At 42.8% G+C, this 15,647-nt stretch overlaps 1 protein-coding gene across 3 annotated transcripts; it reads left to right on the forward strand.

The window, feature by feature from the left end:
• Positions 1–1,107: 1,107 nt before the first annotated feature.
• Positions 1,108–15,291, forward strand: Bbs10 (Bardet-Biedl syndrome 10). Of its 3 annotated transcripts, XM_055626163.1 has the most exons (3): positions 1,108–1,329; positions 1,640–2,572; positions 14,189–15,291. In XM_055626163.1, exons 1-3 carry the CDS (start codon positions 1,145–1,147, stop codon positions 14,265–14,267), a joined length of 1,197 nt encoding a protein of 398 aa, XP_055482138.1. In that variant the 5' UTR covers positions 1,108–1,144; the 3' UTR covers positions 14,268–15,291. The 3 variants fall into 3 exon arrangements, with proteins under 3 accessions (XP_055482138.1, XP_055482135.1, XP_055482136.1); XM_055626160.1 differs by lacking the exon at positions 14,189–15,291 and having other exon boundaries at positions 1,640–4,467; XM_055626161.1 differs by lacking the exon at positions 14,189–15,291 and having other exon boundaries at positions 1,263–1,406; positions 1,640–4,467.
• The last annotated feature ends 356 nt before the right edge of the window (positions 15,292–15,647 follow it).

Below are 15,647 nucleotides of genomic sequence, written 5' to 3' on the forward strand. Positions count from 1 at the left end.
GATGAATGCAACGAGGAGGAGGAAAAAAAAAGCATTAACATCGAAATGCTGTTTTCCCTTCCAGTCACCTATCTGAAGCCCACACTGAGTAAACCTCAGCTAAGTTCTAGGAAAGTTTTGTTCTTGATTTCACCCTCCTCTCTCCCTATTCTAGCTTGCCCCTCAGAACCACTTGCTATTTCTGGAAATAATGGAAGGAGAGCCTACAATTTTCTGTTTTGAATGGAATAAGGAAACAGCTGTCAGTGTTAACTTTCAGTGAATATCTACAAGATCTGTTTCCTGCTAATATTGACGTTTTTGTTCTGCATTCTTTTCCTGTGGGTGTCAAGGTCCACCATAAGAATATGAGTGACGGACAAATACTTGACTGCACATCGTGTTACAAACTATACAAAGTACTTTCTGGCGTATCCTCCTCAGAACTTTCAAGATTTTTTGTTAGCTCAGATTTTATTAAGATGAGGAAAGCAGGAACCAGACTTTATTTGCTGAATGTCGGGGTCGAGTGACTGGAAGAACCGCTTCAGCTATGAATCCAGAGCTAAAGCTCTCCCTGAAGCCTGTTTAGTATTAGAAATATTTGTGATTGTAAACAGCACATGAAGCAAACGTGTGCTGACTCGGACACGATTGATAACCGATGTGAATAAAGGGAAAACATCTTATTTCTGATAAGGTGGTAAAACTAGAGGAGGTTTCTTCTATACCTGAACGCGGAAAAGGCGGCACACTCCAGCCTAAAAATGGCGGTGGCCAACCTCTCGGCGTTGGCCCTGCGACCTAAACCTATTTATATATATAAAACTATATTTGCATGAAGGCAAGGCGCGCAACCGATACAGCCTAGGCACTACAGCAGTAAGCCTGAAATGGGGGCGGTACCTACGAGCCTTTGCCCCAGCCCCTCCGTGTGCAGACCTAGGGGTGCAGAGGCCAAGGTCGCCTGCAGAGCTTGACGGCAGACGTGCACCCGGAGACCCCGGGACACCCCACTGCGGGGCACAGGGCTCTTCCGCTACGCGAGGCGATGGCCAATCTACCGCACTTCCGGCTTTCTCTCCGCCTTTTCCGCTTCCGCCCTCCAGCGGTTCTGACCTTCCTCCCTCTGCCTAACGGGGGCGTTTCCCATGGTTCCGGATCCATGGCGTCGCCGGGGTCCGTGACCGCGGCGCTGCGGGTGGTGGAAGCATTAGAAACCATCGCGAACCGCTGCGTGGGTCCCGAGGGCGGCCAAGTGTTGTGTACCAAGCCCACTGGCGAGGTGCTGCTCAGCCGGGATGGAGGCCGCCTCCTGGGGGCGCTGCTCTTGGATCATCCCTTAGCCAGGTACCTCGCTCCACCTGCAGTCCCGCCAGGCTGCAGTCTCCCCCAACCTCCCATCTGGTCTTCAGGCCGTGAACCTGGTAAGACCAGTGGAGATGTCGGGTTAGGGTGCTGTCCAAACCTCACCACCAACCTAAAACACTTCTTTCCCATCCCTCAGATCTTAGAATAGAAATAGAATAGCCTAGAAAAAGTAAAGCTAAGGCTGTATGTCAAAAAGACTAGTCTTTATGTCTGTAGCTATGAAAATACGGGTTTAACTTGGCAGCAACGTAGAATATCTGAGTTACTTCTTTTTTCCTTCTCTATACAGGATGATAGTGGCGTGTGTTTCCAGTCACCTTAAAAAAACAGGAGATGGTGCTAAAACATTTATTATTTTTCTTGGCCATTTACTCAGAGGACTTCATACAGTGAAGGAAAAAGAAACATATTCATTCACTTCTGAAAATATTCAGACCCATGAAAGGCACTGGAAAATCTGCTGTCAGTGGAAAAGTATTTCCCAGGCTCTGCTAACATTTCAGACACAAATACTAGATCGTATTGTGGACCAGTATTTAAGCAGGCACTATTTGTCTGTCTTTTCTTCGTCTGCTAAAGGACGAACACTGTGCAGGCGCTCTGTAGAGCTACTCCTGGAAGCTTACTTCTGTGGAAGAGTGGGGAGAAACAACCACAGATTCATCTCACAGTTGATGTGTGACTACATTTTCAAGTGTATGGCTTGTGAAAGTGGGGCTGAAGTATTTGAGTTGGTGGACAACTGTTTTGAATTGTTGAATGTTGGTGTGTCGGGCCTTCCTGTTTCAGATTCTAGAATTGTGGGTGGCCTTGTGCTTCCCCGAGACTTTTCTGTGTATTGCCCAGCAGATGGAGACATAAGGATGGTGATGATAACAGAAATCCTCCAGCCTCTGTTTTCATCATCCAGATCAGAATTTATTCTAAATTCAGAAGCGCAGTTTCAGGCATCTCAGTGTTGGATCATGGAAAGGACAAAAACAGTAATGAAACACTTGCGAAGTCAGAATATAACACTGCTCCTGTCCAGTGTGAAGCAACCAGACCTAGTTATTTATTGTGCAAGACTGAATAGCATATCAGTGGTGGAGTGTTTATCACCTGAAGAGGTTTCTCTTGTCCAGAGGATCACTGGTCTTTCTCCTTGTGTCGCTTCACAGGGTGAAATTTCTGATACTACTTTGGTGAAATTTTGTAAACCACTTGTCCTTAGATCCAAGAGGTATGTTCATCTTGGCTTGATTAGCACTTGTGCGTTTATACCTCACTGTATGATACTTTGCGGACCAGTTCTGGGTCTTGTGCACCAACATGAGAGTGCTTTTCATGGAGCATTTAAGATGCTTCGGCAATTATTTACTGACTTGGATCTAAATTACATTACACAAACCAAAGAGCAATGTGACTCAAGTCCTCTTCCTTACAACAATTGCAGAGAAAGTAACGAGTTACCAGGAATTGGTAAGTGGCCAGACACAATAGCGAAGAACGAAAATAAGTTGGAAAAAACTCACACATATTTAGAAGTATATTCAAATTTGGTGGCAGCAGATATAGAATTAAGTACACATACGCCATGGTCAGGGCACAAGGAGACACTAAAAGATACATCCCAAACAGATGAAATATTGAAGTGCTTGTCCCCAGAAAAAGGCTTGATAGTTGAAGACCATGAGCTGTTCATTCAGGGTAATTCCAGTGGAAATCCTACAGCAGAAAACACTAGAACAGAAGTTTCTTTGGAAAATTTGCATGTCACAGATAATCCCAGAAAAGGGTGCGTGTTGTCCATGATGCACCAGTCACCGGAGACCTGTGCCTCCCAGGGCTACTGTTCATCAGCTGTGCCAGCAGGCTGTGTGTTGCCAGTGGGGGGCCATTTTGAGATTCTGATGCATTACTACCTTCTCAGCTATGCCAGGCAGTGCCGGCAATCGGATGAAGCCACGGTCGGTATGTTAATAGCTAGTGCACTTTTAGGCATCCCTAAAATCCTTCATAAGCCTAAAAAGGGGAAAGGTAGCTTCCCATACATATATACACGTTTTCTCCACGCGCTGCAAACCAACCAACCCATGGTAAGTGGTCAGTCAGGCTTGGAGTCAGTAGCTGGTAAGTACCAGTTACTTACTTCAGTTATTCAGTGTTTGATAAAAATATTAAGCATTGATTTAATAATCAACATTAAGAGACAGCCTCAGAAAGTCGATGACCAAGATTCAGAAGACGAACTTTAACACTTAAGTTTTTTGCTGCTCAGACTTCTAATCTGGGGCCAGGGAGATGGCTCGGTGGACAAAGGCATTTAATGCCAAACCTGATGTCCAGGCTCTACTGGGTGGAAGGAGAATGAAGTCCTGAGAAGTGCTTTGGGTCCTATGCACACATTTGCAGACACGACAACTAAATGCTAGAAAAAAAAAATGTATTCAACTCAACTAAATATTAAAACAGGCTTTTGGCTGACTTTGAGGTCAAACCAGTCTTTAGCTTAAGTACATTGAGTCCACCAGACCATCCAGACACAAATATCAGCTCTGTGAACCAAACCTGACCTAATATGTCTCTTTCCTACATCAAATGTGTTTCAGGCCTCTGTTACTCTGTGTCTAAGGGAGCTTGTCTCTGTATTTCCTTTTCTGTATTTTCCATTTTATTTCCCTCAGCTTTGTGTATTTCATAGGGTTATGTAATCTACCGACTTGAATGAGCTCTTCAGGTACTGTCTTACGTGGTTTATAAACATGAATATAAAATGTTACTGTTTTACTCAAAATATTTGTAAAGTAGTAAATAGAAGTCAGATTTTCGTTGTAAAAGCATATAAATTAATTTTCCTTTTGTGTGCCATTTGGTTTATTTCTATTTCTATTGAAAACTGTTGGGGGAGAAGGAGATGATTCAACGGGTAATAATTTGCCACCCAGCCCTGGCAACCTGAATTTGAAGGAGAGAACCAACTCCACAAAGCTGTCCTCTGGACTCCACATGTACCCTGTGGCACTATGAACACATGCACACACATAGTAAATCTCACAATCTGTTTTAAAGTAGAGCTGTTTGTTGTGAATTCACCTTTTATAGTTAGAAGTGAATGGCAGAAAAGATGGGGAATTTGTTCTTTTCATTTTTTTTTCCTCTTAAGTCTGAGGATTTCATGCAGTTGCTCACTTTTCCTTGTTTTAGTGCATTGCCACAGTTCAATAGCAACAAATAATTTGACAATTATTTCTAGTGTAAATTTACAAGTGTTTGGGTGTCACTTTAAAAAGTTGGAAGTGCAAACAGCAATACTATGCCTGGAGTCGTGGATAAGGACAGTGTCTTCTTCTTTCAGTAATTATCTGTAACACCCAAAACAATGCTTTGTTTACACCAGTGTCTAAATGTGTTTGTTAAATGACACAGTGTTCTCTCAGCCCATTCCCCTGAAGACACGTTTCTAGTTTATTCACTGAGTAAAGTCTTACTGAGCAAATACTAGATTATATGCTGAATCTGCTATGTTTTCATGCGCTTTCTTCAAAGGTTAATGGATAGATAGATGACATTGATTTCTGATCGAATTTAGGAAAGGAAAAAAGAAACATCCTTATATTTGAAAACCTAGCTAGTGATGTGTTTGTAAACTGTAGTGCACTGGTGTAGCTCTGGGAAAAAAAAAAAAAAAAAGGTTATGTTATACTGGCATAAGGAACCTGAGCCTGAATCCCTAGTACCTACCTCAAGGCCAGGTTGGACAACACCCCTCTGAAGCTGCAGCTGGGGGAGGTGGAGACAGGCAGATCCCTGGAGCTTTCCCGCCAGCCAGCCAGGCCAATGGATTGTTCCAGGTTCAATCAGACACTCAAAATACCTGGAAAGGAAATGAGGAAATACATCCAAAATCAGCGTGCCCCTCATCCCTGGCCTCCATCTGTGCATTTGCACCTGAGTACCCCACCACACACACGTACATTCAATTCCGGATGTATTGTGCACCATACAACCCCATAGTATTTTCATGCACTCATGAAGTCCCATGACTTTTACATTGCATACAGCACTGTACGAAAGGTTTATGCCAGATGGGACATTAAATTTTCTGGGAACAGCGAGAATAATCTCTTACTGAATTCGTATTAGTTGTACACTAAATTGCTGTACAACTTTTCTGTTTAATTTTAATTGCCTGTCAGGTTATTTTGCTTCATTTTGTTGTTGCTTTGAATGTTCTTCAGTCTTGCAGTGGTTCTCAACCTTTCTAACCCCTTAATACAGTTCTTCATGTTGTGGTGAACCCCAACCATAAAATTATTCCGTTGCTGCTTTATAACTGTAATTTGCTATTGTTTTGAATCATCATGCAAATATCTGATATGCAGGATGTCTGATAGGTGAGTCAGGAGTCACGACCCCAGGTTGAGAACCACTGCTTTACATGCACTTAAAGACTTTTCCAGATGGTTTGTATTGTTGTTCTCCCTAACCCCCCCCCCAACATCAACAGCCCCCTCCTCCCGGTCTGTGTTTGATTTTTAGGGACAAGGTTTCTCTGAGTAGCTCTGGCTGTCCTGGAACTCACTCTAGCCCAGGCTGGCCTCTAACTCAAGAGGTCCACTTGCCTCTGCCTCTGAAGTGCTGGGATTACAGGCAAGTACCCCTCCCAACCCCTACCCCCAGGATGTTGGCTTTCTTTAATCTGTAAAGTGTCAGTAGTTAGACTTTTGTCAACTGAGAGATTGTCTTTGAAAGATTGGCACCTGGTGTTCTAGTTTGCATAAAGTGATTTTCTACTAGGTGTCTGTTGAGGGTATATTTGTTGAATGAATTTAGTCACATGCTGTCCATAGGGAACCTCATGGAGTCATACTTTTCTTATAAATTCCCATGGGGAAAAATCTGTTTGGGGGAGGGGGCAGACAGTGTATAGCACAATACTGAAGGTGATGGCATAGACCTGTAGCCCTAGCCCTGGAAGGGTGGAGGCTAAAGGTCCAGGAGTTCAAGACCAGCCTGGGCTACAGGAGATAAACTCAGAAAGAAATCAGACAGGTGAAGGGAGGAAAGAAGGAAAAAGGAAAAAAGTAGAACATCTGTATATAAAATAGTAATAAAATTAAAATATATTCCTCACTGATGGTACTAAAACTGGTAAGTGATCTTTACAGAATTAAAACTCAGGTGTTTACGTCTTTGGCTTTTTGTTTTGTTTTTTTGAGACAGGATTTTTCTGGGTGGCTCTGGCTGACCTAGAACTTGCTCTGTAGACTTGGCTGGCCTTGAACTCACAGAGCTCCACCTGCCTCTGTCTCACAGAGTGCTGGGATTACCGTTGCGAACCACCACCACCTGGCTAGTAGATCATTTTTTAAATATAACTAAATTCCACAAGGAATTACAAGGATGGGACCTGTAATAAGAACCAAGTTACAGTAAGGATCTGAAATAAAGAATGGAGACAAAGGGAGATGTGGAGACAGTTTAAAATCAAGATCATTTTCCTGTTTTCTGGTAAGTGATAAGCAGATCTATTCCTGTTTGGGGCACTGGGGTTGACTGAGCCCATCTGGACTTCTCTGTGTAGTCGTAGGGTGAGCCACGTTGAGGGAAGAGAGCTTGGGCCTCGCACTGTTCAGTGGAAGAGTGTCGCTGTCTGATTGTAACAACAGTGTGTGGACTAGATGTATAGAGGAAGTACGGTCTGCTGCTCCACAGGAAGGAAGAGAAGACAAATTGCCTCCTTGGTGAGCGAGCTTTTGAAAGGCCTCATGTAAACCCACCTCCCACAAGGACACATCCTCCAGGAACCTTTATCAGCCTGATGTTTTCTTGAGCCTGCATGAGCCATTTTTATCTTCAAAGCAGTAGGCATTTAATAATTGAACATCCTTGAACTGCTTCAGCCAAAAGAGCTATTTACTCAACTTTACAGGAAAGAGGTGTCATGGTATTTTTGTTTCAGACTGAAGGGAATGGGACATATGAAGGCAATTTAGGCTTGATCAGGAATTGCTTATTCTCTCCCAAAAGGGATATATGCATTTGTTTACTGTCATAGGAAAAATACAGTTTTTATTCAGTCTCACCTGTAAATGGAACATGGGCTTGTCTGTAGCTGAACTTTAGTCCAGGCCAATGCCCTGGGGATGAAAGGCGCAGGAATGAGGCGTGGAGTGTGGATCTCTGCATGACCAAGCAGAGGCATTCCAACCCCCTAGACTCTACCCCCAATACTTGTAGGAGAGTGAAATGAGCCTCCATTTAACGCTGCCTTCCCGAGCTCCTCAGCTAAGAGCAGTTTGCCTTCTGTTCTCCATTTCTTTAGCCCTTGTACTGGCTCCTTAGCCAGTGTTTAACCACTTTACATTTTGCATTCTCTGAAGGGATGGATACTCTTATGGTACTGATGGTTATGTGTTTTTTTTTTTTTTGTTTGTTTTGTTTTTTTGTTTTGTTTTGTTTTGTTTTTTCTAATCCAAGCATCTTCATTGTATCCTTTTCCCAATATGGACATCTTTTGGGCTTTTTATGCCAGTCAGAGTGTGGCTTAGGAAGATTTCCCATCAGAAACGAAGCTGCCTTCACTGGAAACAGTCTTCACTTTCCCAATTGCCTGTACCACCTAACTGTCCCCCACAGACTAAAACACATTATCTGGAATTCTTGATTTGATAACTATACCAATGAAAGTCTCCATAGCTTTTGTCACGGTGTGCAGCCCGCCCATGGAGCTCTAAGTAGTCATGAGAGGAGGAATTGTCCTCTTTAGAGGGAGCAGCCACTGAGTATCCGGTGTGAACTTTCCCAAGACGCTCTTAAGAAGAAGCATACATTAGTTTCAGTCATTTTCTGTGGTCTGTGGCATTGGTGGCATTGGTCATTTCAAACTTTGGTGTATGTTTTGAGTTGAACTTCTTGAATTGGTAGGGAATTATCTGGGGGGAAATGGTGCTATTTTTCCATTGTAAATTGGCAATGGATGGTTGGAAAAGAAGGACCATCCACAGATAGCTTGACAGGTTAATGAGACCAGGAAATCTGATCGAGAGGAATGCCACAGCATAAATGGCATCAGTAATTTTTATTTCAAATTCAAATATAGAAATAAGGACATGAGATTAGCATTCTAGGCCCTGCACTGCATAGACAACTTCCTCAAAACAACAACAACAAAGAACTGAAGGCCTTATGTCACTCAGATAAAAAAAAAATGCATATACATAGATGAAGAAATGAAAGAATAAATGCAGTGCTAGCCTACTGAAAACAACATCAGCTTCAGTAAACAGAGGACCTTCTCAGACTAAGCAGCTGTGATTTCTGGTCTTCATCCCTTTGATGTATAATTTCCCCATGGAGTCCTCATTCGGATCATTGTGTGACTGCTCGTAGTTCCTTCTCCTATACAACCACAAGTGGGGACACTCTCCTCTACACACTCGTGGAGCATTTGATTATTTTGCCCACTCCACCCCTTTTTTAAACAAGAAATCCACCATGGGTCATATTTTTATTTCTTGATTATATATATATATATATATATATATATATATATATATATATATCCTTTAAGAACTAGTGTGTGTGTGGGCTTCTTGATGCAATAAATCTAAATAAAAGTATAGTATGTCCCAGAGGCAGGTGTGGCCGGAAAACAGAAGTGCTGAGTTTATGGGTACTGTTGTGACTTTTAGGATCTTTGTAGAGTCCAAGACTCTATCCAAATACTCTGCAGCGCTTGGCCCATACAATCTGTAAGTAGCTCTCTGTGTTTTGACCAGTTGCAGCTTTCTGTAATGGTCTCCATCCGCTGCAAAAAGTAGCATCTTTGTTGAGGGTTGAGAGCCACCTGTGGGTGTAGGGGCAAGTATTTATAACTTGGTATAAATAACTTGGTATAAGTATTTATAACCAGGGCCTTAGCTGTGGGCAGTTGGCTAAGTGTTAGTGCCGGGCATGAATTCCCTCCTATTGAGCATGCCTGACATACCATTAGGTGGTTGTTGATTACCCCCCCCCCAAGTGCCACTGTTGCACCTTCAGGAGTAGTTTGCTGTGATAGTCATTGTTGTGGTTTGTAGGCATTGCAAGCTGTCACTTCTTGAAACCCCCCAAATCAAGAAACCCAGGCAAGGTGGAGTCCTGTAGCACTGAAGACTTGAAAAATGGGTAAGTGAAACCAGGAGACTGCATTTTTTTTTTCAGAGTTGAGTCAGGCCTTTTAATGTGCACAAGGTATCCATGTGAGCGTGTATTTTTGCACTGTGTGCATTGCGTATGCCAGCATCTGAGTATGTTTATGGCATAGTGATTAAATGGGATGTGACATCAGGAAATTATCAACATTGCCTACGATCACAGATGATGCTGAACTGGCATTGAAAGAGGAAATAAATGTCTTAGCTGTGAAATAGGAGTACTAATGACAGGCATTTGCACCTGCCTCTCACCCATTTATTTTTAATCACACAGTTACAATCGTGTGTCATCAGATAGCTGCCGACTTTGCTCCACATAAGCAGTGGAGTAGCCATCTCTACTTTTTAGGCCTCTATTCCAGTATCAGTTTGGTTTGAGACCTGAGTAGGATGATCACCTGTTCACAGCCATTAGCTTAAGGTCCCTGTTATTTAGGGACTATCAAGATGAATAGGACCCTCCACAGTTCAAGAAGCCTCCACAGTTCCCCAACAACACCAGGGGAAGTAGATGACTCTGGGTATCTTGGACACCTCCTCACATGCACATGGACACACACACACATATAATTTTAAAATAGATTATATATGGTAAAGATGCAGACATGGTATGAATTTGGTGAATGCAGCAAAGATTAATAATATTTTATTATTAAGAAGCCATGGGGGCCATGGTTGCCTCTGATACTTCATAAGATTCAAAGAGTTCCCACAAAGCAAGTGAGCCAATTAGGGGCTCCAGCACTGTTCTACATGATGAGGAAAAACCAAGAATGAGTTGGTAATAAAAGTGTGAAAGAAAGGAAGGACTGAAGGAAGGATAAAAAGACATAGAGACAGAGAATGACAAACAGGGGTCAGGAGAAGGAAACGAGAACCCTGAGCAGGTTACCATGTACCAGGCCCTTGCTAGGTATCCATCTTGGACATAGAAAAAAGAAAAAGAACATGTTCCCTTTTTCATTCTAACAAAATATCTACATCCTTTATGGATCATATGCATGACTTACAGACTGTGGTAGTTTGAATAAGAAGCCCCCGCCCCCAGATTCGTGTTTTTAAATACTTGGCCTGTAGGCAGTTGCACTATTAGGAGGTGTGGCCTTGGAGTAGTTGTGGCCTTGTTGGAGGAGGTGTGTCACTGTGGGGGTGGACTTTGAGGTCTCAGATGCTCAAGATAGGCCTAGTGTAGAGTTCCCTTCCTGCTGCCAGATGTAGAACTCTTGCTGTTCTTGCAAAGGAGCCAAGGTAAGTTTCCAGAACCTACCTTCAGTGGTACAAAACAGCCCATAACGCCAGCTCCTAGGAGCTCCAGCATTCTCTTATGACCTCTGAGGGCTCCTGCACTCAGGTATGCTCTCCTCTCTCTCTCTCTCTCTCTCTCTCTCTCTCTCTCTCTCTCTCTTTCTCTCTCTCTCTCATGTACAGACAGTCTTGCACATGTGTGCACACACACATCACACCTGCACACACATGCATTTTTAAAATAAAAAAAATCTTAAAAACAAAAGAATCACCCCACTTTGACTCTCATGACGGATGCCCATTTATGAAGAGAAGGCTTCATAGGTGGGGGAGGTAATCTCCCTAAAGCCCCTCCCAGCCAAACAATCTGCAATCGGGCATGTGTCCTGCGTTAAGCCTATTGTTAATACAGCCAGGGATGTGATAAATAGAACTTTAAGGTTCCACAGTTTAGAAATGTGCTTGCTTAATCATGACTTGTTGCAAATTAACATAATATGCAATTTAATCACTATTTCAACAGTGATTTTCATTTCAATCAAGATGTCAGCATTTTGTCAGCTTAACAAGTGGGTAGTGGTATCAGAGCTAGTGAGATGGCTCAGCACTTGCCACAGTGGTTGATGGTCCAAGTCCCATCCCAGAACCTACATGGTGGAAAGCAAGCCCTTTGACCACCACCTGCAACACATGAGTGCCCACCACCGGCCACCCCCTACAGGCACACACACACACAAGAACACACACTAAATAAAGAAGCAAGCCAGCAGCGGCAGAACTCTAATGTTGTGGTTCACAGAAGAGTCTCGGAAAGCTGTTGTGAAGACACAGGAAGACACACAGACTCCCATGTGTTGCCTCTGTGGGTTCTGCCTGCTGCAGTGAGTTTGGGTTCTGTTGCTTTTCAGTAAAGAGACCTTGAGGGAACTGGAATTCAGTTCCAGTTCCAAAGAACTCTAATTTCCCTGCAGAGACCCAGACCAAATTTCTCCATCAGCTTCCTAATATTAATTAATAATGATAGTTTTCAAAAGAAGCCATTTGGATGGTCATTCTTAGAGATTAATTAGATAATTAACTTAGGAGAGGGCTTGTGAAATATAAAGTGCTTCGTAAATCCTGAAGGATTTATGCCCCAATGTTCTCACTAGGCCTAAAGGACTCTCTCCTTCTTTTTCTTTTTAAAATAAAGATGGGAGCTGAAGATGTAGCTCAGCAGTTAGAGCATATGCGGCTCTTGCAGATGTCCTGAGTTCAAGTCAAGCACTGACCCTGGGTGGCTTACCAACCACCTGTTAACTCCAGTTCCAGGTAGATCCACGGCTTCTGGCCTTCACAGACACTTGAACTCACACACAGGCACACCCAAACACAGAATTTGAAAGGTCTTGAAGTCTTAAAAAAAAAAAAAACATTAAAAGATATCACAGTGATATCTATTACTTGAACTTGGTAATAGATATAAATATGATATGCAATACTATAAAACTTAGGGAAGCCATGGGTGAAAATCTGTGTAGATAAGATCCATGGAAAACAACTGATATATTTGACTTAAAATTGACTTACACATTGTGAAGAATCAAGGGCAAGTCACAGAGTTAGAAAAAATATATATACAAAGCAAATATCTCTCTCTATTTTGAGACAAGTTTTCTTTGTGTAGCCTTGTCTGTTCTAGACTCACTTTGTAGACCAGGCTGGCCTCAAACTCACATAGATCCACCTACCTCTGCTTCCCAGAGTGCTGGAATTACAGGTGTGCACCACCGTGGCCGGCTAGCAAATGTCTCATAAAAACTTTTACCAAAAAGATACAAAAAACTACTAAAAGTTAGCAGGGAACAGTGGACCCAATTAAGAACTTGGGCTTAAGCTTCATGAGGGTAGCTGGGCTCTCTCAGCCAGCCCAACCCTCTATTGTTTCTTTTCCAGTTCTTCAGTATCTTTGGCTTCTTGAAGCCTTTTTCTAGTCTCTATTGAGTGCCCAGTGCTTCAGAGTTATTATTTTAACTTTTTTCTGTCATTTGAAGGGATCTTGGGAAGAAAAACATATCAACATATACCTGTCAGCCATTTTGAACATGTGCACCTGGAAACCTGCTGTGTTTACTGTTCAGATGAGTCTCAACTTTGTGTTTTTTAACAACCAAAGCAACTTGAAAGAACCCAAGAGGGGAATGGCTCAGTTGGTAAAGAGTTTGCCACGTAAGCCTGAGGACACGAGTTTAATCCCCAGAGCCCATATACAAGCTGGGTAGAGTGGGGAAGGAGGCAGGGACAGCCAGATTCCTGGCACTCACTGGCCAGCCAGGCATACCTAATCAACCAGCCCCACCGAAAAGATCGTGCCAAAAAAATAAGACAGATGGTCCTGGAGAACATCTGACTTGACCTCTGGTCTCCACATACATACCCATATATGCACACGCATACACACACACATACACATAGGTGCATACACATACACACATGAACATAGGTACATGCACATAAGAGCCCAGATAGAAATCTAGAGAGAAGACCAATGAGATTGGAAGATGTTTTCTTTCTTCCTTTCTTTCTTTCTTTCCTTCTTTCTTTCTTCCTTCCTTCCTTCCTTCCTTCCTTCCTTCCTTCCTTCCTTCCTTCCTTTTCTTTTCTTTTTTTGCTGTCCTAGAACTCACTCTGTAGACTAGGCTGGCCTCGAACTCATGGAAATCTGTCTGCCTTTGTCTCCCGAGTGCTGGGATTAAAGACTCGGCATACCACACCTGGTCTGGAAGATGTCTTTCTATTACATATTTCTCAGTTGTAGTTCCAAGATCTTCCAAGCTACTCTCAGTCCTGGATACCTTGACACTGAATTAAAAGGCTGCGCCTTAGTCAATGAGAGTGTGTGGCAAAGGGACAGGATCCATGTTTGAGTTTCTTCTGTGGACTGGTTGAGACATGCTAGTGCTGAGAAAGGAGAAAAACCACTCAGATACAAGAGAGGATGATCTGGTGACAATGATTCTCAGCTCAACAAATGGTACAGTCTGCATCTGTGTAGCTACTTCCTGGATCTAAACGCACAGCGCCCCTCCCCCCCACACACCTCACTATCACTGGCTTAGGGCCTAAGTATAGGGAAATCACTACACGAGTTAAACGTCATTGCTATCCATCTTTTTGAGACATTAGGAATCAATACTGCTTGGAATGAAAAAATATACAGAAAAATTCACTGTTACAATGCATTGGCACCAAAATTTCTATGTAATTAATGCCAATGTTTAGATCAGAATTAGTCCCCAGCCTGAGGCTATTGTGAGGTTGTGAAGCTTTTAAGTGGGGTTTAGGTGGGAGTGCTTATGTCATTGGGGTCAGATCCTCAAAAAGGAGAGTGAGACCAACTCTAGCTCCTTTCTTCTCTTTTGTTTGCTCCCCAGCTACAAGAGGCGTTCACTTCAGCTTGCTCTACTTTGTGTTCTTGCTGTGATGGGTCAGCATACCACAGACTCAATGTAACAAGGCCTACTGACCTCAAACTGAAACCTCCAACGCTGTGAGCTGAAATGAACATTTCCTGCTTTTAAAGTTGATGATCTCAGGTATTTTGTCACACTAACAGAGAGCCATTGTGACGGTTTTAAATGTCAACTTGCCACACCTGAGTCGTGTGGAGGAGAGGCTCAAAAGAGTACTTTTATGATCAGGTTGGTCTGAGGGGTTGTCTGTAGAGGAACTGTCTTTATTGCTCATTAATGTAGAAAGGACAGTCCACTGTGGGCAACACCATTCCCTAGGCAGGGAGTCCTGAATTATGTGGGACAGTAGAGGAGTAGGAAGCAGGTAGTGTGAGTGCATTCCTGCCTCGCTGCTCTAGAGTATGAATGTGATGTGAGCAGGTGCTTGAGTTCCTGCCTTGACTTCTCCAAAATGATGGACTATAACCTAGAATTGTAGACCAAACAAACCCTCCCTTCCATTATATTGCTTTTCATCTGGGTATTTTATTACAGAAATGGAAAGGAAACCAACATGAGCTGGCTAACACAAAAAGAATATTTTTAAAATGTCCAATTTCATAATTTACATATTGTTGGGAGTTTGTCTGATGCTTGTATTTTTGTTGCTAATTACTGGCCCTCAAGATCTGGTTACTGCCTGGATACACCTGTCCTTGTGTAAACTTGCCTAAGACATTATTCCTGATTGGTTGATTAAAGGCCTAAAACCTGGGCAAGTCAGAATGGGTAGGTGTGGCTAAGATTTCCTGGCTTTAGGTTCAGGAGAATCACTGGAAAAAGACAGGAAGACAGAAAGAGAGGAGGAAGAAGGGCACCACAGTGGGTTAGCATGGAAAAGGAACCACATGGGCCAGGAGGAATGACTCTAAGAATGTGAAAAGAAACACCAAGATGAAAAACATAAGTAAATATTTATAAGATTATGTATGGAAGATAGCCCAGATAAGAATGGCTAAGGCAGTCGGCATGGGATTTGGGCTAGGAGGTTACTGAGAGAGCGTTGGTGGAAATATCTCTCCAGCCCAAGGTAAATAAAGCAATTATAAAATCTAACGGGTGTCTGTGTCTTATTAATTATGTTAGCAGGTTAGATAATACTGTCATAATAATAATCATAGGGTAAATTGTAATAAACATTATTTATCCCAATACCAAATTATTGTCAACAACAACATATGGTAACACAGCCCAGCTTCTTCGCTGTATGTGTGGTGCCGTAAGTCTGAACAAATACGTTCAGTTGTGTAACCATCAACATAGACAAAAACCCATGGTTCCCGAAGTTGCCTCATGGCCTTTCTCACTGTCCTGCCAACTGCTGATTTCATGTTAGTGAACGCAGCGTGCTTTGCTGGAAATAGATGAGTGAGTGCCACAG

The sequence above is a fragment of the Psammomys obesus genome, unplaced genomic scaffold (assembly GCF_907164565.1).
Source record: "Psammomys obesus unplaced genomic scaffold, mPsaObe1.curated_primary_1811, whole genome shotgun sequence".
NCBI lineage: Eukaryota > Metazoa > Chordata > Mammalia > Rodentia > Muridae > Psammomys > Psammomys obesus.